At 38.5% G+C, this 23,517-nt stretch overlaps 1 protein-coding gene across 2 annotated transcripts in view; it reads right to left on the bottom strand.

The window, feature by feature from the left end:
• LSAMP (limbic system associated membrane protein) overlaps positions 1-23,517 on the bottom strand; it is a 591,098-nt gene that overhangs the window by 206,472 nt on the left and 361,109 nt on the right. For both annotated transcript variants that reach the window (XM_019734849.2, XM_019734850.2), the window contains exon 3: positions 1,607-1,732. In XM_019734849.2, coding sequence (XP_019590408.1) covers positions 1,607-1,732 — 126 coding nt within the window. The remainder of the gene's footprint in view (positions 1-1,606; positions 1,733-23,517) is intronic.

Here is a 23,517-nt window from a genome sequence, read left to right as displayed (position 1 = left end):
ACATTACAGTAAATGCAATGATTTCAGAGGAGATCTTTTGTAACATCTTTAAATGCGGGCCAATAGCTTTTATACCAAATTGTCATTCAGTAAAAACAATTCTACCTGGAACAGGGTTAGGTGGTGTGGGATTGAGGGATAATATACTTCCATCCAAGTAGAATGTTCTCTGGAGTTTTAGTTTAATCCAGTGGAAAGGTGTATGATATCCAGAGGTGCATACTCAGATTATACTCCATATGTATTTTTTTCCATGTGAGGTATACAGTATACAGTGGGTCTGAGAGGAAATGAGTTTGAGATTGAGCTCCCAAATAAGTACCTCATTTATTATTTTTATATATTATAAATAAATGACAAGTTGCATACATGAACAACAAGCATGGGTACTGAGTAACATTTTCTTAAGAAAGTAGAATCCTTTAATTAGAATAGCTGCCTAAATAAGAGACTGTTCCATAGGTTGGTCCAAACCTTACCTGATAAGTTAATTTGAGGGCTAACATGAAATGGAGGCCCATATTTTCACACCACAAAATACAGAGTTTTTGGAAAGATGCTATGACTAAACATGACACTGGTCTTTTAGACGTATCTCAGGATAGCGTCCATTGCATGTCTAGCTTGCACACACGACAACTTTTCATGGTGGTCATTCCAAAATTAAAATGTTGTAATTTAAATTATCTAGATACCTATATAAAGAAACTTTAAGAGAATATCAGATATAAATCAGTTAAAAGTTGGGGGCTAGCTACAAAAATAAATGACAGTTTTTAAGAATAATTGATCAGGAGGTCCTACTAGAAAAATTAAATAGCAGGACCAATTCTACAAAGATTGTGCCATTTGCAAAGGCATGGTTTTGCATATCAGAAAATATAATTTGTAGAGTAGAGGAGTATGCATGTAGTTAATCCTTCATAATGTGGTAAAATATTTAAGTGAACAAAAGCAGCAGGGTCTGAGAACCCAGTTACGGTGATGGGGGCAGGAAAGGGGAGGGGAGACATTCTTAGGAAATAATTTTCTGAGCCTTAGGGAATTATTCGCATCCATATAGGTGGGGATCCATAATGAACTTATGTAGCTTAGTCCATGCCTGATGCCCCTCCACAGAGCCGGATGTCAAGGATAGGGCATTAGAAGTCACAACAGCCTTGTATTATTCATGAAAGATTTGTTCACACAGTCTGCATATTAGGGAACAATAGTGAAAAAGCAACGCAAAACAGAAAACACACAAAGAACTATGTAAATGTAATCCATACAAAATATTGCCCCAAGACATTCAAGCACAAAACTGGCATACATTTCGGGCATATATTAAGTCATTGAAGGCATTGAATGCCTCTAGATTTGTTGCTTTGGGGAGTGTTCTATTAAAAATGAAATAAAAAATACATGTTTGTACGATGGTTATAGACTTTATAGGGATGAGTACATTACCAAAGACCAGGGAGGACCCTAAATAACTTCTAAGTCACAACTCTTTTAGTGTTTTAAATACAACAGAGATGCTAGCTTTTCAGAACCACACGGATATCAGAAGCATGTGGCTATCCCAGGTAGTGCGGGGCATGTTCGAGACGGGAGGACTGCTTACCAGTTGGTGTAAGGTGTCTCCAGGTGATGACAGGTTCAGGACGGCCATTGGCCATGCAGACCAGGGTCACGTTGCTGCCCTCATTCACAGTGACATCCGAGGAGATGTTGGAGATCTTTGGTGGGACTGCAGAGACAGAAGCAAGTGGAATGTGTAACCAGGTAAGTAAAAGCATGTTCGCAGCACTGTCCTATGAACCTGGAAGTGGCCAATTTGAGCTCAGTGCTTTTAGGACTTAAAACATCTGAATTTTTTTGGTGAGAAGCCATGGTGCTTTAGAACCTCCTTAGAGACTTAGCAGAGAAAAAGCATGAGTCTTACTGCAAGGTGAGAATCTTCCCACTGCAGTCAAATGGGGTAGGAAGTATACAGAGTAGTATAATGAAAATTTCTTAGCTCTTTTCTGGTCAGAATGGACCCATTTGGATATCAGAGAGCATGTCCATTTATACATATTAAAAATAAACTTTTCCTATAAGTGTTACCTACATTTATTTTCTTATGTAGATAAAATAAATATAGTTTAATCTTTCCTTCAAATGTCAGTAAAAAACAAAAACAAAAACAAAAAAGTGTTATTTAGTATAAGATTGCATGGTTGTGTTATCAAGATGTCGTGAAACTGGTTACTTATAATCTAGTCACACGAGGAAGTCATTGGTTAATAACTACAAGGGAAAGCCTCTAAATATCATCTTTGTGTGTGACAGGCCAGATAATGTACCTTAGAGCTTAAACACTGAATTAATAAGGCTTATGTTACAGACAGGGAGACATTGGAAAAATACTACTATTACTCCTAATACTCACATCACCACTACTGCTAAAAATTTAATAACAGCTAACTTTAATTAAGCATTTAGCATACGTAAGACCCTACATAGAGTTTTACAACTATTATCTCAAGAACTTCTTTATAAGAAGGAAATAATATCCTATGAGGATTTTTATTTATGGGTGTGAAATTGAGGCCCAGAGGGGGCTCGGTGAGCAGCAAAAATTAGATTTGAATCTAGGCAGACTCCAGGGCCCGCACTCTTAAGCACTACTTAAATGAAACTTCATCTTCACAATCCAGGCTACCAGATGGCCCAAAATGACGAAAATTACTTTTTGGTGATGTGAGAAATGAGTCCCCAAGGGCTAGCCGTGCTGCCATCTGACTTCTTTCATTAGGTGTTCAGGACGGCAGCATTAGGTCTCCTATTGGTAGGCTTAAGTGGAAAGTGAATTACTCATAAATTTCATCACAGAGCATATGCACTGATTACAAATAGCAGAGTTTATGGTTTGACTGTGATTTTCCTTTTCTTACTGTTGGTTGCTTATGCTGTCCCTGAGAAAGTATGTGTTGGGGAGGGGGAGGAGGGTAAGAGAGCATGAAGGAGTTTAATAGTAAAGGAATTGTGTTTTATCTCACTCTTCCTGCCCATTAGGAACTGTGCAGTGACAAAAACAAAAAACAAAACAAAACAAAACACAACAGGAACATGCTCTGCTTATAGAGGCAGCGGTCTGACCACCATATAATCCCTGTAGATCCCGGTGAGGAGACACTAAGCAACTGACCAGGTCAGAGAGTCACAAGGAGGAAGTGGGAAGAGAACTGCCATGATCTTAACATTCCTCTCACAATGACATCTTATATGGCCTCTGGGTAGAAACCAGTGATTCCACATCAAACCCAATGTAGAAACAGAATATAGTTGATTCCTATTACTGTATTGATTAATTTCTATTTATAGATTTTCTGTTTCCCCTTTTATCTATTGGGGTAAAGGGTTGTTTTCTTATATTCACAGATTGACTTGCCATGTATTCTTCCAGACTTTTACAATGAGGACCCAAAAGGTTATACCCATTTTATAGAGAAGAAGATGAAGCACGGGGCGGAATAATGACTTGTCAAGAGTAATCCCAATAAGAACTATAGCTGAGCTTAGAACTCAGAGTTCCTGAGTGGGTCCAGTTGTTCTGTTTAATACTCACACTTTCTTTTTTCTTTTTTTAATTAAAGTTTAAGGTGTACAATTCTGTAATACATCATGTATATATCACAGGTTCTAATTCCCAGCTGAGTAAGCCACTGTTCTGAACATCTCCAAAAAACTATAATAAGATATAAATCTATGAAAATTTAGTCATCCTAGGTGCCTTCATCAACAATCTAAAATCTGAAATGGGAAGCTATGTAGTAATTAAAAGAGCTCACATTAGTCAAGTGTAGTTAATTCTGACTTGCAAGAGGACGCAGCATAGAGAGAATACAGATATGTTCTGATTAAAAAAAAAAAAAAAGTGGAGTGGGGTCGGGGAGAAGACTCTATATCCCCAATATAAAAACACACACATTTCCAAAACAGAAAAAAAATCTCCAATGGTCAAGCTCCCAGAGAGTTTAGTGCCTATGATAAAATTTACTCCTATTACTTCTCTTTTATAAGAGGAATATACTAAGGGCTTTGATTTTACATGGCACACAAGTTGAGTCACTTGCTCAGTGGTACATAGACAGGTAGTAATCAAATTGAGAATAAAATCTAGAATAATTGACGGCAGGGCTATATTTTGACCACCAAACCACATTTGTTTCTTCTAATTAAGGACAATATACTCAGGTCCTGGATCTCAGATACTGAAGATACAAAAAGCGTTTATTATTGAACAATTAGAAATGTAATCATGTTGACATTGTATTATACCTTCCTCTAGGTCACTACCAAGGGTTTCACTTCTTTATTTATCTTCCTACTTTATTGTACTTTGCATCCGCTTCTTCCCATAAATATTTATATATGATGTACTCTTTTTCCTCTAGAAAAGAAAAATGCTTCCACAAAGTCCATGTTGTCCTCCTATTAACTTTCAACCTCTTTCTCCAAATTTCTTAAGAAAATTGTTCTACACCACGTCTTCACCTCCCATTCACACTTTAACCTTCAGTGCAAATGAGGATTAATGAGGATTCCCTCATTAATCTCCAAAGGAACTGCTCTCAGGAAGTTCGCTCACCAATTTGTTTGAACCATATTGTTTTTAGGTCCAATGAACAGTATTTGTTATTATCCTATTTTTCTCTGAAGTTTTGACTTCGTTGATCATAACCTCTTTCTTCTTTTCTTAGTTTCTAAGTCACCACATTCAACTGCTTTTCAGTCACCACATTCAACTGAAAGCCCTCTGGCCAGCTTTCCTACTTTAACTTTTGGGCTTACCAATTTAAATACCCATATTCCTAAGGGTTTGATCACTCGTATCATTCACTGCGAGTGATCTCATTTACTCTCTAGCTTCAGAAGCTAAGGCCATGTTATTGATGACTCCCGAATCAGTACCGTATTTCCCCCAAAATAAGACCTAACTGTAAAATAAGCCCTAGCATGATGTTTCAGGATGACATCCCCTGAACATAAGACCTAATGCATCCTTTGGAGCAAACCTTGATATAAGACCCAGTCTTATTTTTGGGGAAACACGGTATCTGCAGCCTAGATTTTTCTCATGACCTTTACACCTACGTTTCCAATGCACTAGTCTACATCTCCACCAAATGCCTCTCAGCTACCCAAGATTCAACATACTCGGCACTGAGGTCATTATCTTCCTTCCCACAGAACACTGGTCATCTCATGTTTACTATCTCAGTAAATGGTGTCATCATGCAAACAGTTGCTCAAGCAAAAAAAGAAGTTTATCTCCCTTGAATGCTCTCTCTTTTACTACCCTATATGGATCTCCAAGTACAGCGGCTTACGAATCTTCAGATTCATTCATTACTCTCAATTCCTATTCCCACTTCTTTTCCAGAAATCAACATTTTCTTTTTCTTTTTTTTTTTGTGCCTGAATTTCTGCAAGAGCATTACAACTAGTTTCTTTGCCTCTAGCCTTATTCTCCTCAAGCTCGTTGTAATTCATGTACCACACAGCAGATTTTTTTTATCCTAAACAGCGAATGTGAGTATAGTATCCCCTGATTAATCTCATTGCCCTCAAGATAAAATCCAAATTTCTTAATATGGCTTAATAGGTCATTCATGTTTGGCCCCTGCTTCTCTCACCAGCTTTTTACATTGCCTCATCCAATCTGATCAAACAACTTTAGGTTCCTGGAATACACTATCCCTGTTTATTCCCAGGCATTTAACATTCCCCCCCCCACACACACACATAGAATATTCTTGTTTCAGCTCTTCAAGTGGTTAGTCCCTTTCCTCTTTTAGGTTTCAGCTTCTCAGCTTATTTTCTAATTTTTTCCAGGAAGACTGTCCAGTCATTTCCCACTCCCACCTCCACCCCCGCCTGACTCCATGTTGGGTGAAGTGCCCTTCTCGTGTTCTCACACTGTGACCCCTATTTCTCTCCCATAGTACTGAATCTTAAATGCGGGGTTACATACTTGTGCCTTCACTAAACTAAAACAGGCAGGTAGGAGGGCCTTTGTTTTCTTGACCACTGAATCATACTGGGCATGGTATTTGGAACATGGCAGGTACTCACAGAGTGTTTGAAAAAAAGAAATTAATAAAATCTGCCCCCCCACCTCCCAACTCTTTTCTGAGCTCAAGGAAGTCATCTCATTGAATTTTTGTTAGAAAGGAGCAAGTTTTTATTCTGAAGCAATAAAACACAGCTTTTATCAATATTTCGTTAGCTACCCCTCTAGTCATCTATTTCACTATCAATTTCTTTGACTCTTAATGAAAAAAATTAACCATGGGGCAGAGAAATGTTTGTATATTTTAGGAACATAGGAAGCGAGATAAAACTTGGTGTCTAACTTCCTCAGTTATAGATTTTTCAAGGTTTCAAGTTCTTTTTTTCTTTTCTATGAGGAGCCATACACACACACACATACAGAGGGCACCAATATATATATATATATGCATTTTAAGGAAAAGACTGTATTAAAACTGTAATACTCAATATATACTGAAAACAAAAGATGAATACAAGTCACATTTGACTTCTGCGATTACAAGAGGTGCTCAAAGTGGTTACCATTAGTGTAATTTTAATACAGTTTTTTCCTTTCTTAAAATGTGTATACATTTTTTGGCACCCTCTGTGTGTGTGTGTGTGTGTGTGTGTATAACTTATATATATATATATATATATATATATATATATATATATATATATATATATATATATGTATATGTATATATATACATATATATATGTCATGCAGGGTCTCTGGTCCCGCTCACCATATAAGAATGCAGGACATGGTGAGGCCAAAAAGGAACACCCACGAAGCCATAGATAGGGGAGTCATACTACTATATTCTCGCTGGTGGCTGGGTTGGAGACACAGGAAGCAGGAGCCACACGTCTGCAATCTGCCGTATGCTTCTCTCTGCCAACCAATCTCACTTGTTAGCTGCAATCCGCCGTGCTAACTGCAATCCGCTCTTGCTAGCTCAGCCACAATCTTCTTACTAGCCCCCATTTTCTGCTAGCGTAGCCACAGCAGTTATATTAGTGGCCTATGGCTCACTGGTTACAGCTGACGGCCAACTAGCCACAGCTGATGGCCATCCAATCACAGTTGATGGCCATTTACTACCCAAGTGAGCACCTTTCCACATGAGGCCAGAGCCTGGAAACTGCACTCCTGGCTCTGTCCCCACTATATATATATATATTCATGTTTGGCCCCTGCTTCTCTCGCCAGCCTTTTACATTGCCTCATCCAATCAGATCAAACAACTTTAGGTTCCTGGAATACACTATCCTTGTTTATTCCCAGGCATTTAACATTCACCGCCCCCCCACACACACACACATAGAATATTCTTGTTTCAGCTCTTCAACTGGTTAGTCCCTTTCCTCTTTCAGATTTCAGCTTCTCAGCCTATTTTCTAATTTTTTCCAGGAAGACTGTCCAGTCATTTCCCACCCCCAGCTCCACCCCTGCCTGACTCCATGTTGGGTGAAGTGCCCCTCTCGTAAAAAAAAAAGACTAAACTTTTTTTTCAGTTTAGTGCTTTAGTAGCTCCTGTCCAGTTTCCTGAAGCCATTGATTGAGTTTACATTTACATCACCGAAAATATAACATTAAAGGAGCAATGCAAAGGTTTTGTTTTATTGCCTTGTAAAAACTTTATAAAGATGGGCAGTAAAAAGTATACTGATTATTACTGCCATTTTACAGATGTGGACATGCGGACAGATGGGTAACAATTACATAGATAAGAAATCCCAGAGCCAGGACCAAAACCTAAGGTTTACAGATTCCCCAAACTTAATCCTCCCTCTAGAGTGCAAAAGTGGTTAGTGTTTTGGGCTCTATTTTAATTCTCAGGAAGGATGCCCACCTAGGAAGTTATCATTTGACATGATAATCTTACTTGGATCCACAAAGATAAGTCATTTATCAAAATCACTGCAATATTGATTTATGCTCAATTCTTGGGTCATCACTGTACTCTGGGTAATTTTTTTTTATTAGTTTTTGTTGTTTTGTTTTGTTTTCTTTTCTTTCTGGAGTACTCCCTAACAATTTTCATTTATAGGATATTAGTGTGATTTATTATATTTTCCTAAATAATGCCATGAACCATTTATTTGATATTTTTCAACCTATTCAGTTTTAGTGATCTCTCCAATTTATCTGGATTACTGTGTTTTTCTTACTGATTAATGAGAGCTTCTCATATTGTTAGGAATTGACCTTTGTTTTCATGTTATTTGCAATTTCTCCAATTTATTCCTAATTTCTTAATATTATGATCATTTTTTGTTTCATAGAACTTTCACATTTCTTTGTTGATCTTTCCTTTGTGATTTCTTCTATCGCTTCGGTGCATATTGGGTCCTTTTCTAACATGAGATCAGTTAAGTGCTTAACTCTATTTCTTCTTTTTCTTTATGTGTTTAGTTTCATTTTTTAAAATTTGTTTTTATCGATCTCTTAAAGTAATCTGGGATTTATTTCTGGTGTGAGCTATCACCAGGTTTTATTCCTATAATTTTTTTGTCAATTTCCCTAATACTATTTGTTAAATAATATAAAATGTAGACATCATTTTGGTTTTCAGCAATACTCTATATAATGCTAGCAACTTTGTCAGAGCAATATTTCTAGGAAACATGCAAATATAAGCCTTACTTACCGTGACAATTTTATCAACATATTTAAAACTAGAAGTCACTAATCTTTTGGACATCACACTATTATTATGTGTTACCTATTCCAAAATTAATTGTTTATGAAATGAATACCTCCCCAAATGTTGAATAAAAAAACGTAACTTAGGCATCCATGTTTCAGGACACTAGCAAAATTCATAATTCAAATGAATCCTCAGGCTTTCCATTGTTAGAAAAAATTATAAAATGAAGATGGCACAACTAATAGTTCAAATTTTAAAATCTGAATTATTAAATAAGTGATATTCTTTCACCTATTTAAATACACACCTATTATGTGAAATATACACCTACTGAAATACACTTAAGTTCTGTGTTAAAGAAATGTATGCTCTTTCTATTGACTACAAATTGAATAGCAGTTTCTAAAATAATGCTAACACCTAAGTGTACCTGGATACATGAATTCCTTCAGCTATGCAGTGAACCAGCATTAACTAGGATTATGACACCGTCTGGCTCTGCCACCCATGATTTTATTGTCCAACCTCACTCTTTTTTATAATTTTTTAACATTCTATCTCTACCAGATCTCCAGGGTCTGCCCTGGCATTTGCAGACCCAGAGGTGCCTGTACGTGTTTGTAGAGTTTTCTAGGTTCCAACTCATTCCTTCTTCTCTTTTGTATAAGGCTAACATCTCTCTTATGTATGGCCAAAAGTGGAATTGCAGGCAGTCAGGGACATAAGTAGAATGTTTTACTTGCCCAAATCCATGCCTTCTTCTGATAGGACACTCTGTTTTTACTTTGGAAAAATCACCTCTCATCCATTGCCATTGGTTTGTTAGGACTGACAAACAACTCACCCACTTTCTATTGGCCACGGATTGGGGGTACGACATAACTGGGCCACTCAGACTTTCCCTTCCTGGAACTTGATTTTTATAAGGAATGGTGCAAGAAAAGTTGAAACTTGTATTCAGCCTGTGATAGACTGTTACTAGCCCCAGTTTCCCACTCTTCCCTGTATCCACATCCTTTGCCACTCCCATGCATTCCTATAGGGGGTGGCACACAGTTTTCCATCCCAGGGCCACGTTACTTGTTTTGCCAAGAATGTCGGCATACAAGCAGAATCTTGAAAAGTACTGGCACAATTGGACTCGCTTGGTCTTGTGCCTCTGCCATCACCATGAGAAGAACATGCCCAATTGAGCCTGTTGGTTCCAGGAGAAGGAAGATGGCAGATGGAAAACAGTATTGCCAGATAAAATACAGAGTATCCAGTTAAATATGAATTTCAGATAAACAACAAATACTTCTTTTAGTATAAATATGTCCCAAAGATTGTATGGGGCACACTGATACTAAAAATATTTGTTATCGAAAATTCAAATTTAACTGCCATCCTATATTTTTATTTGATAAATCTGACAGCCCTAGGAACAGAGTCATCTATAGTAAAGCCCGGCCTAGTTCTGCTGACTTGCAGGCTTGTGAGAAATATAGCATAACTATTGTTTTATGCCTCTGAATTGTGGAGTGGTTTGTTCAGCAGCAATAGTTAGCTAATATGTATCATGACAAAGAGCAGTCACCTGAAAGGACTATTATTTTTCACTAGTGTCTGCAACCTGCATCCCTAGAGATGCGTGACTTCTGTGCTTTCCGAGGCAAGATTTTTCGGCTTTTCCTTTGATTCTGCGAGCTATTCCATATTCATATGTGTGTGTGATATATATACACATACATGAAATTAGCCAGTCAATTTGTTTAAACCAAAGAATTCTAATTGTTACAAACTGGGAAGCAGTTATAATAAGGGAAAAGTTTGAAAAGGGGCCTTTTCATAGAGGTAAATTGTTGTCATTTCTGCTTAGGTACTTCTTGGGGTTTATAGAAAACCAACTTAGTTGCATGCTTAGCATTGGTTCTTACCTATCAGTACACCTTGCTTTCAAAATAATCCTAGGTTTGCAAGATCATCTAATTCTGGCTGTGATTGTTTCAATGCCTTTATCCTTGGTCCCTAACTAACTGGCCTACAAAAGGAAAATATTAGTTCCAGAGTAGAGGAGAAAAGTGGTCAGTTGGCTTATTTCCCTAACCTCAAATTATTAGCAGTTATTACTTGTATTCAATTTTAAATGTCATTCCTAATGATACAAATTAGCAACAAATTGGTCTTATTAGTTATTGTTCATTTGAAGCTGAGACAAGGTGAATGTATTACTGTGTGTGTGGTAGGGGTGGGGTGTTAAAACACAACAGCATCACTTTTCTAATGTCTAATCTTTCTTTGCTCTGGCGAGAGAAGCTTAAGCCCTTTCTTTTTGCATATGTAACAGATTATGGAACGGTGCTTATTTAAGAGTTCGGTTCAGAAATCTACAGGCTGTTTCTTGAACAGCACTTGGCTTTAATAAGCTTGATCCAAGAATTCAACAATAAGTATAAAAATATACAGCATAACACATAAATGGCATCTTGTGAAACATCAAACATCCATCCAACCTGGCATTTTGCTTCTGAAAATGCCACAGAAGCATGTTTTGCTGCATGGTGTGGTAATTTCCAGGATGGACGACAGGATTAGAAAATGTAGCACAGCGCACTAGATAGCCAGGGGACTTTGATCCCGCACTGCCACTATTTCTCAGGGCAACCACAAATTCTATGATATTTGATTTGAATCCACATCACCAGACACATTGCAGGTGCTTAATAAATTCTGAATGAATAAATGAACAAATTAATGACAAATTATTTAAATATCCCCAAACCTTAGTTTCCTCATCTGGTAATTGGAAATAATGTGCAAAGTTGACATTAGGCAATATTATAAGCTTGTTATTTGGTTGAAATAAAATAATGCACGTGAACTTATTCAGTAAACTGTAAAAGGTTCTATAAGTGTAGCTATTATTTATTACATGCTAAAATTAGGTAATAAAACCATGATGGCTTAACCCCTTCTAAGGTAACATGATGAAATGTTTCATGCATTTCTATGGCAGATGGCATTCTAGTTGTATTTCTGAGGACGCCATTACTGGCAAAAGGTGTAGGTAATTTTTACAATTCATAATTAATCATTAATATTGACATTAACAATGAATCACCTCAAAGATATGTATTGAGCTCTTATCTGCTAACGGGTAGAGCTATGCTAATATGTTCAGCCCTTTAGTCAATGTCCAGACCTCTTACACCTATAATAAAAAGTGACAAGAAGATGTGTGAGTGTGTAACCATAGTGAAATAAGATTCACTAAAATCTGTAGAAGCTTAATTCTTGGGCTCCCAAGGAAAAGCTCTCCAAGTAAAAATTTGTCATCATTATATAATGTGTAATACACGTCTCAGTAAAATGGTGGTCTCCTTTTATTTGTTGCGCTTGTAAATAACAGATGTTACCAGGTGTTTTGTGTCTGTCATTGGAGTGTCTGAAGCCTTAGATCTTGCAGTAGAAGAAAACTAGCAGTGGTAATTCCTTTCCCACTAGTACTAGTTCCCACTCCTATTAGGATCCATATAAAAAGCAAGAAACATGAGCCTCTGAAGTAGCTATTTGAAAAGGAGTCCTCTGCAGGAGCATGATTCCTTTTAGATACACATTTCATGGGTGAGTAGGGAAAATATGGAAACTAGATTCTTTGAGTGTCAGATGAAGCTGAGGGTGGGAGAAACTCCTAAGTATCAGTGACTCAAATTTCTCTATCAGCAGTGATTAGAAATGCTGCCTTTATGCATGCATTGAATGATGAACAAAGTAACTTAAGGAAAGAGGAATACTATGTTAACAATGAGAGGAATGGATGCCATGTCTGTGTAAAACAAAGCAATGCCAAGTGCCATGTGAGTGGTAACGTGGTAAAGTCAGGGAAATTGAAGCAAGGAAGCTCATGAAAATGACATTAAAACAACCTGCATCAAGAAAAAGCCACGCTCTTTCAACCAGACGGGCAGTTTCCAAAAACTGTACATGTAACTAAGTTACTGCCTGAAGCCTCACTCACCACAGTCCTCTGAGACGTGGCTGGCATTTTCCTGTATTAGCCAAAGGTATTAGCTGGATAAGCCATACTCTTCTGGGCCTTTGAGCCCTACATTATCAAACCCCAAGTGGTTCTATGAGTTCCTGGTACTGTCCCAGGCAGTCAAAACTGCCCCTAGAGACTCATCCAGAGACTAGCCCCCATCAAACGGAGGGTTCATTGGGATTGGACAGCTGTAAATAAACACAGTAGCCATGGGACAAAAAGTGCTATGAGCTAATTTACATACTGCTCAGTGATAGAACACTTGAGGTAACACATGTGTAGCATGAATATCTGTATCTGGTGGAGTCCCTTGGTCTACCTTAAAAAGAATGTTTTAAATTGGAAGTTTTCTATATTAAAATGTTCAGTATTACCCTGGAAAGTGTGTGGGCTGATTTAGACAGGGGACACATTATTCAGGCACCTACATTTGCATTCATGACCAGCTAAGGGTGTCCATTATTGCTGCTTCAGCAATAAGTCTACTCTGTGGGATATCAAATGGCTGTTCCCATGTACGGGTCATTGCCTTGCTAAATAAGAGCAAATGGAACTATCCTGACTCTGCTCACCGAGGCTGCAGTCACTCGGCAAGTCAGCCGCTTCCTCAGAATCTCTTATTCCCAGACCTTGATTTCCGCTGCTTGGATATTCGTTTTTGCTAATCTGGGACAGCATCCAGAAGCTGATCTAATCAATAGATGGAAGGCAGGAATCTGCTATCTTCCTTTTACCTAGGCAAAATAGCTTTTCCATTTCTGGTACTTACAGAATAGTCTTTAGATACTGCCCAACCAGAGCAGATGGTTTTGTTATTTGGCAGAAACAGGGGTATGGAGCAGAGGGGAGCTGAAAAATATCGGGCTACCTAGGGTAGGTGGCAAATAGCAACTGGGTCAATTCCAAGGTTGAGAAGTGGTACCCTGAGACTTTATCAGAGAACAGAGGAGTGCGTTTTTTCCCCATTTGCACTGAAAAAGACATATTTTTCCACGATAAAGGGAATCGTTCAGTATAATTCTTAGAATAGATGAAAACTCAGGCTATATTCCTAGCATCTACTAAAAACCCACTCCTTATTCCATGATTTAGTCCCAAACCATGACATATCCTTAACAGCTACAAAATGCTTTATGGGCAACCGAACGTTTTTTTCTTTTTTTCTTTCTTTCTGTGTTCCATTAGTTTTCTTGGGAAAAAAAAAATAAATGTGAGAAAAACATTGCCTATACCCCATCGATGAATTCTTTAGCTATTAAGAGAATATTATAAACATTGTATCAAAAGCAGAGGGGACTTTAAATCAGAGAGGAAGGAGCTGTAAGTGAATGGAAAATAGAAAAGGGTTCAGAGACCAATCTGTTATGTATTATGCTTAAGAATAATACAAACCGACCACACTTGCTGAGCGCCCACAACACAGAAAGGCCCTGAGCTAGGCATGGCAGAGATGAGGAGGGAGTAAAATAATGACAGTTATGACCTAGATCGGCCGGTTCTTATTGTTTCAACACGAGTGCCAGTAAGAGGTTATCATGAAAATAATAAGAATACTTACTCTAACATTTTCAAAATGGCTTACTGCTCATCTCTTCTTCATTTCATTTTGGGAATCAGAAATATGTACAGATAAATAAGGTACTTGTAAGAATATCTTAAATTTAATGATTTTATGCCCACATTACTAGCCTAAATTCTATTTTTTTAGTTGCTTAAGGCATATAGTGTTCTTTGCACTAAGGGAAAGAGGTAGATTTTAATAGAAACCAAAGCATGCCTAGAATACAATGCAAGTAATAAAAGTAGTTTCCTGCCATCGCTCAAGGGCCTAGAAGACAGAATATTTAGGTAAAGAATAGGATCGACAGGAGGTTTTTAGAATTTCTTTCTCTGCATCGCCCCCATTCAAAGCTTACCCATGAACCGTTATGAACAGAATGTGGAACATTCACATTATTTCTTTTTAAAACAAATAGTTACCATTGTGAATTAATTAATACATTCATGTCAATTACAATTTTTTGAAAATTATATATAAGGGTAGAAAACAGTAATTGTTGCAAGTGTTAAATGTCGCTAGGAGAAATAGAATATTTTCTTCAATTTTAAGTAGATTTTAACATTCCAGAGAGGGATGTAGGTGTGCAGTATTTGTGTGGTGGAGGTGGGGTGGGGGGTGGGGCGAGGCATAAAAAACAAAATCTCAAGTTGATAAATATGAGTTAGATCTGTTTTACCATTCTTGCCCTCTGTTGGAAGGGTAAATGAGCATTAAGTAATGAAAGAAGACTCAAGCAAGTAGAAAAGTAAGGATAAATAAGTAAAATAATACAGATAATTAACAATAATATCTTAGGGAGTATAACATTACACAATTCATACACTTGTGATTATGGAGAACTACTGCTTGAGCAATGCTGATCAACGCGTCCATTTGTATACGTTTTTTGGCACCCCTCGTAGTCACATCTGCAACTTGAAAATCTTGAACAATTTTACAGTGGAAGCGAGCGCCATCACAGGCCTTATTTATGACTGCCTGTATCACATTTCCTCTCCCCCAATTTGGCCAACTCGAAATGGAATTTCTCTTCCCTCTCTCTCCTCGTAAACCTCCAGAGGGGAGCATGGTGGTGGTGGTGAGAAGGAACGTGCGGTCCCACTTCCACAAACGAAACCCGAATGGGATGAGCCTCTCATTAATCTTGAGCTCAATGTGAAGTCAGACATGGAGGCACCTCAGGTCCCACCTGCTTGTTCAGAGCCGTAGGCATGTTGTGGAGAAAATGTCAAAGATTTTTCTTCTCTTGCTTCTGTGCCCTGCCGTGATGTTTTATTCCAACCTCCCTGTTCTAAGGAAAGCAACACTGACCATCAAAATCTCCCCCACCTGGCTCCCAGGCTCACACATAAACATGCACAACACCTGTGTTTAGGAGCGTTGATCACTTCTCACAAAAAGCGGTCTCCTGGTAACAGGCTGTGAGGCAGGAGCACTCAGGTGGATGATTTCTGAGGCAGCATGACCCTCTGGTATGTTCGTCTCCATCTCATAATGCTTGTGTTTATATAACATGATGTGTCCACTGACCCAGCCTTCCTACAAGGGATGGTTTTAAGTACAAGTGGAACTCTGGGATCACATGGAGGAAATCAGACGCTGGGAAAATAGGACAGTGGGAGGAGAGGTGATGCAGACGTGACTGAGAATGGGTGAGGATCAGTAGACTCTCACTAGGAGAGCAGGAAGGATTCCTCCTGCTGGGCTCTGCCTCAGCTCTGCACTTGGTATTGCTTGGTGGCCAGCAGGGTACTAGCCTGTCCATAGGACCAAGGCCAGAACACTATGGAAATGCATCAGAGTTTCTATAGAGTCCCTATGGGAAGTGTGAGCATCAGAGGAGTACAGCAAGCAGCTCCCACAGTCTCTGTCCAGTCTATGTCTGTTGCAGGCTCACCAGGCAGGTTATAGAGTGGGAATTAGGAAGAAATGGTCATGCAACTGGATGCACATAGGCCCAACCAGTCCTCCTGTCTACCAGCATTCCACTGACTGAAGGCAGCTGGCATGACGGCTGATTTGTTCTCCATAAGCCACAGACCCCACAGGGCAGACACACACACTGGAGCAGTGAGTGGGAGTCTTGTGTTTTTATCAGTTCCAAACAGCTGCAGATGGACTGAGAACCAGGCCTGTTGGCCATCAGAAATATTCTTGATTCTCAGCCCTCATCTCTCTATTTCAATCCACAGGGAAAAGGTAAGTGCTTGTTTTATTACTCCCACCACCCACCTGCCCTACCCTCTGGTCTTGGGCAAGTCACTTAACCGAATATGGAAACTGACAAGGCCCTGAGAGACTGGCCTTGAGAGACCAGCCATTGAGGATCTTTGACTTTCATGAGTCAGACTTACTCACATCTGTCACACCAGCATGGAAACGCAGTGCCTCGTCTGCTGTGGCTTCTCGTTAAATGTTAAGGGACTAAATGAATAACTGAATCTTCAATACTATGTGTAAGATTACATGGAAATAATTAACAGTCAGGGCCACTTGTGATTACTTTGCTCTCTTAGCCTTTCGCTAATGCTTTCTTTCTTTAATTATACAGTCATCAAATATCTCTTGATGGTAAAATAGCCCAAGTGGCTTAAGTCCAAACTGCACATTTTTAGTTATTTGTCCTTCCTCTAATGATTACAGGCTATATGAGGGAAGATAACATCAGCCTCTCCCCATGTCTTGTAAACTAAATGTATGTCCAGTGTAGCTAAGGTTTAAATTTAAAAGAAAATCATCTCCAACATATATATTTACCGAGAAATAGAAAAGGATGTAAAACATCTCTTTCTGTTAACCTTTCATGAAGCTCAACAACATGATAGGTTTTGTCTTATGCTGGCCCCTCTGAGAGCCTTGGGAGTCAGATCAGGTTTCAGCTATAAACCAGCTGCTGCCATTCATTTAAAGGAAAACAGCTATACAAGTGAGCAAGATTCTAATCACTAAGTCTAATTACAAAGTGGAGTAAATTATTATAAATGTTTTCAGAAGTGTCTTAAAACACTGTAAAAAAGAAAAATTATCAACCAAACAGAAATCTGCTATGTTGGCAGTTGATAGCCTCACTTGGGATGAGGACATTCGTGTGTGTAAATGTTATGTGCTCTGGCTATTTCTGGTACCTACCCCTGGCATCCACACACTGAAAACTTTATAACATTTCTCTCTCATTCAATTAGGTGCCAAACTGTTCGACTCAAAGTACACCTTAGTTTACAGGTCCTAACGGGAGTAACAGGAACATTTCACTTACACTACTCTGAAGGGAACTTCAAATAGCTCCATTAAAGTGGTAACACATCGTCAAGGGAAGGAAAAGGCAGTGGGAAAATGAGACAGACACTTTACATGGATGTGTGTATATCCCAATGCAAATCTATCCTCTTCTACTTAACATCCTTCATTAAAATATTTCAAATGCCACACATTCTCCACATCACAATGAAAAACCAAAGACCAACACAGTAACATTTAATGGTTGGCTTCCAAACTAGCCCAGACATTTCTTAGATCAGTTGGGTTTGTACGCTGTCAGGGCATCCTGGACCTCATCCGTTAGTCCATCTGCTTCCTCAAGGGATGGTGGTGTGTGCTTGTAACACTCAGAGCTCTTCAAGCACAGTAGTCCCAGTTCATTGTTTGTGATGTCCTTAGGGGTTGTGGAGGAGGCCGTTAATGCTCCCCAAGTATCTGTGTGCTTCACTACATTTCCCAATCTCCTGTGGTTAGTTGCAACCATATAACTGGGCTCTGGCCAATAAAATGTTGGAAAGTGAGGTATGCCACATCCAGGCCTGGCCTTTCAATAAAAAGCCAGTGTATTACTCTAGTTCTTTTCTACCTTGTCATGGCAACTGTGGAGATATGTGATCCAGACGACAGAGCTGCTATGTAGCAGGGGGCTGCCTGACCTGGACTGAACTTCAAAGCAAAAAGTAAGCCATGAGAGTTCAGCAGTATCTGCTGTGGCCGTTAACATTAATTACTCTGATGAAAACATCATGAAGAAGAGCAAACTATACAACTACAGGCCTAAAGTTGGAAATTGGATATGATGTTGTCTCAAGGTCCCTTATATTTCATGATTATGACTTTTGAAAGAAAATCCTCTTCTCCATTCAATGAAGATGTGACTGGCCATTGCTCATGACTACGCAATTAATCTAGTAGCCGACTCATCTATTTCTTCTTTATTTTCTGACCCATTATAGCCGCCTGCCTGACTTCGGCCATCACCCATCAAAGGGTGTAGGAACCTCTCTTCTGTTCTTTGGTACCTAAGTCACAGTGCAGAGGCAGAAATGGACATCTTTGCCTAATTCTGTGACTGGCTTCTGTGTTTGCCACTTACCAGAAGTTTCTTACCTGCACACCTACCTCTGCTGTTAGGAATCTGGAAGTGCCTGCTTCTGGACTCCTGCTCTGTAAGTCATACACTCCGGAAATTTGACATTCTCAAGAATGAATTTCATAATTTTATATAGATGCATAATGTAAAAAACAAGTGTTCTAAACTCTAAGCAAAGATAGTGTAAAGGAATTTTTTTTGAATTAGCAAAATGGCATTCCCCATCACGAGAGTTACAATCTCTACTCACAACTATAGAGATAATGAAACAGTACCAGATATTTCTAGAAATGGCCTGAGGAAATATTGTACTAAAAATGCTTATTTTGTACTCCAGGAACTGGAGTTTCAAATTTCTCTCTATTTGCATATGCTTGCTAGTATATAGCACACTGATTGGAAATACATGAGTTCTGGGTTATATTTTTGGCTTTCCCTCTATCTTGTACCTTTTGTACCTGCAGCTTTTTTTTTCTTTCTTTCCAAAGCTAGAGAAGAGGACAGAGGACAATGCTTCCGGAAGTATTTAAGGAAACCATGTTACATAATCAACGCAAGGACTCAGAGACCTTTGCATTAGTTTTCCTTACTAACTACAAAAATCATACTTTACCAGAACAAATAAGGTTGTTAACATGGGTTGAGTATGTCCTCAGCTTTCCCATAGTAAAATGATTCTATATTTGGCATTCTGCAGGTCTTATTATTACACAATCAGCTCTTCATAAGACAACCATAAAAAATTTTCACTGAATATATTTCTAGTACAGGAATTATTTTTAAGGCCAGCCAGGGAGAATTGCAGGGTACTAGTGAGGGGGACATACCGAATATGTGTGACTCTGAATAGAAAATAAGATGTGACCTACATAAATAAACAGAGTTACCTAGGAGCAAGCAGCCCCACTCACTAAATCCAAGGCTTCAAGGAGACCTAGATTTTGAGCCTCATACTTCCTCTCCCTCCCAGTAGGGCTCCTTCAGGCTACAAAAATCTCTCTATACCTCAATGTATGCATCTCTAAAAATACACATGCCAGTTTTTTAGATTCCAGGATGGATACAAGGATTGACTAAATCATTTAGGGAATCTGTATTTGGTATATATGCTTAGAATATTTTCTTTAAAGTAACCTTTTTTCAGAAAACAGAAAAGGAAGATACAATTGAGTCAGGATTATATGGTAACATGACTTTGTGATTATACTTGGCCTAGCACATGTTATAACACTAATTAGAGATTAATTAGGGATTATATATTATACAATACATATGAATAATAATTATAAAATTGTATAATTATTATATATTAAAGGATATTGTTGACATAATATACAACCTATAAAGGTGAATGCCTAATAATACCTAATAATAAAGGGATTCACCTTTATAGGTCGTATATATGTCAACATATCCTATAATAAAACATTCTAACCTATCTCGGTGGTATAAGCTTATTCTATTTAGATGGCTTTCAAGGCCAACCAGGAGGACTGTTGCTTGAGTTGGGTCACACAGCACTATGGCTAATGCTTCCCTGAATCCATGGATAAAAGAAGTTCAAGGGTCAAATGTCGAAGTTGTGGGTGTGATAAATGCTCTGACCAATGGAAAACCTCAGAAATGTCAGAAGGCATAAAAAGGTGGAAACCATCTCTTCTAATCTACACTTATAGAGTATAATTTAGTGGGTAGACACTGGGCGCTGAAGCCAGGCAAGGTTCCAATCCCAGTTCCTCAATTTACCAGCCGTTACATCTCGGGGAAATTGTTTAGCCTTTTTTTTTGACTCAGTTTTCTCATCCACAGAATGAGAAACTTAATCTAGGTCATAGGCTTTTCAAGTATGAAACGAGATAACTAATGCATGTGAAATATTTAACCTGATACCTGGAATATAGTAAATGCTTATAATAAATGTTGTTGATCTCAAAACATGTTAGTACCAACTGATTGAAATATCAGGGATGATAGCTAAAAATATGTTTGGGGGCAACACAGAGGGGCTAAAGAAATGAATGAATGAATGAATGAATGAATGAGTGAAGGACAGAAGAGTTCTCTGGAAATACTTTTGGGAGGTAATGGTGACTAGTAACTTCTATTTGCTTTAATCTGTGATGTCTCTGAAGAATAGACTAAAGCATCTATATCTGCATAGTATTTATTTCTTCAACAGGGTGATACACCGCATGCTTTCTTTCTAGTTCTAATGTCTTTGCTCTCAGCTGAGTCAAAGCCCAGGTCCCCTTCTGAGATGTATACTACAGTGGCTTAGTGCTGCCTGTTTTAATTGAAGGCAATTCATTTGGAAGGTCTACAGTAAGACAGAGACGTGAAAATCAAAAAGGCAAGGGAAGGCACCGGAATAGAAATGTTGCCCAAATGCTTGTCATTTCCTCCATAGCATAAGACAAATGACTGAAATCTTCCCTCAAGAGTTACAGTTGATTAGGAAACCACAATTGAATAATTTATCTCTCTTTTGTGTAATTAAAATACCAACCTTAAGGCAGCATTAGAATGTTTTGCATAACAATTTACTTCAGGTTTTTATGAGAGAGGAGAGGAAACAAAAACTTCATTTGATGCAGTTCCAAGGCTTCCTTCCTTCCTTCCTTCCTTCCTTCCTTCCTTCCTTCCTTCCTTCCTTCCTCCTTCCCTCTCTCCCTCCCTCCCTCCCTCCCTTCATTCCTTCCCTTCCTGCCAGGGTTTGAAATAGCCTATATATAAACGTATTGAGGTGTCTTTAGAGAACCACAGGCATAGAGAATTAGAAGTCTGTAACTGGAAGCATCTTTTGGGGTTGAGAAATATAATCTATTGTGAAAGCTCAGCAAAACATGTTGACATAATTAAAGCTTTTGGAAATGATTGAACTGAGTATTTTCAAATAAGCAAACCTACATTTGTCATTCTGAATTCTTTTTATGGAGAGATGGTGTTTCTCCCTCCTGTTTAGGTAATTAAAAATAGTCACCCAAAGATCATTCATTATCAAACATTTCTGCACATGGTAAAATATGTTTTGGGCTGACACCTTGCTTGCAAAATTTCTTGCTTCAAAAAAAGTCTTTTTCCAAAAGCTATTATTCCCTATTGGAGAGTGGGATTCAAAGCATTACTTCATGCCCAAGTAATGTGTTCACAGCACAGAGCGTCTTCCCCGTGTGGCAAGGCTCCAGTGCCTGCATTTTACATAGATGCCGTACACTATCCTGAAAAGCTGGACACTTTCCAGTGGCATTAGGGTTTGGAGGAAGAGCTGTTGTTCCTTAGAACTTTACTTCTCTTATAAATATTATTATCTCAATTTATTTTAATGCAATGAGTGGGAAAGAAAGTGGGAATTAAATGTATACACAGAAACCTCTATCTAATAGTCCGGCTGTTTTGGGCATCACAAAAAGAAGCACAGGAAAACCTTTGAGAGTTTGGAGCCTGCTGCATGAGAGAGATAAAAGTAGAAACAGCAAATTGGCTGTGATATGAATGGCAGGTGCATTTGTTCACTGGAGGCAAGTTGGCAATTTAGTTTTCAATGGCCAGCTTGTCTCTCTAAGGTTCACCTTTCAAGTCCTCCCTTTTGCCCTCAACTTCTATCACTAAAACGCTGCCTCATCTTCAGTCCCTAGACTCCAGGTAACAGACACGCTTCACCCTGCTTCTTTTTGGAAGAAATGTTCTGGTCCCCTCTCTGCTCATTGGGAGTGGAATTAAAAAGTAACAAATGGAAAACCTGTTGAAGCCAGCACAGTAGAACAACGTACCCGAAGAGAAAGCAAATGTGTGTTGTGTATGGATGGTTTTGTCCTCCTTGTACAAACAGAAACTGAGGGGAGGGGAACTCTGGCAAAACACTGTGACTCTGACCTCATTCCAGCATTTTGACAGATAACAGAGAATTCAAATCCTTATTTTCTGCTTCCAGGATGGGAGTTAAGAGACTCAGGTCAGAGGAGAATTTAGAATGGAGAAACTGATGAGAGCAATCTGTCTTCACTGAAAGATGATGGAGGGAGGTGATAGTTGTCCAACTGGATAGCAAGGAGAAATGACTGCTTTCTGGGGAAGCTCATCTGGACAAAAAACTATTCATTTCCATTTTACATAAAAGCACATATAACAGTGAAATGTACATACATGCCAACATGACATACATGCCAACCTTTGTTTATTTTTACACCCACCATTCCTGTTACATTGGTTGGTTTTTACCTCTATGTTTCCATCATTATATGTCTTAGCAAGTCCTCTTTGGACCAGCTTCGGGGGAAATGGACAAGATCACGGTAGGATCTTCCATGAGAACTTCATTTTAGGGACTCTAAAGCATATGAGCTAGGCCACATGATTTTAAGGACTGTTCTAGTCAACAAGACAGCATATCGATCCTGTGCAACAATCAAAAGAAGAGTATATAACAAATAAGTGATTTCTAAATTGCACAGTTGTCTTGTAATAAACATCCACTTATCAAATATGCTTGTTCCGGGTTTAGCGTAAAATGGATGAAACACCTCTGTCTCAAAATTATCTCTCCCCTCTATGAAATCAAAGGACTCTGAGTTTAGGCAGGTAAATGGGATTCCTATTTAAAATTCAGTTCATTTGCAAATGAATGACAAAACATTGAGTATCCCCATGGTTGGGCTTCTAGTTCCTACAGTGGAGGCAGAGGGGCAAACTTTCATGTTTTACTTTTCAAATATGGCCTGATCTATGGTACTGATCATACCATAGAGATATGTACCACAAAGAATGAAGCAGTAGAAATGGCAGTAGAAGCTAGTGCTCAATACTAACAAAAAAAATTCTTGGTACGCTCAATAGATATAGCTCCTGAGATATCATTTTATTG

Source organism: Rhinolophus sinicus, linkage group LG01 (genome assembly GCF_036562045.2).
Source record: "Rhinolophus sinicus isolate RSC01 linkage group LG01, ASM3656204v1, whole genome shotgun sequence".
In the NCBI taxonomy this organism is placed as follows: Eukaryota; Metazoa; Chordata; class Mammalia; order Chiroptera; family Rhinolophidae; genus Rhinolophus; species Rhinolophus sinicus.
The sequence above is the reverse complement of the archived record's forward strand: the minus strand, read 5'-3'. Positions and strand labels throughout refer to the sequence as shown.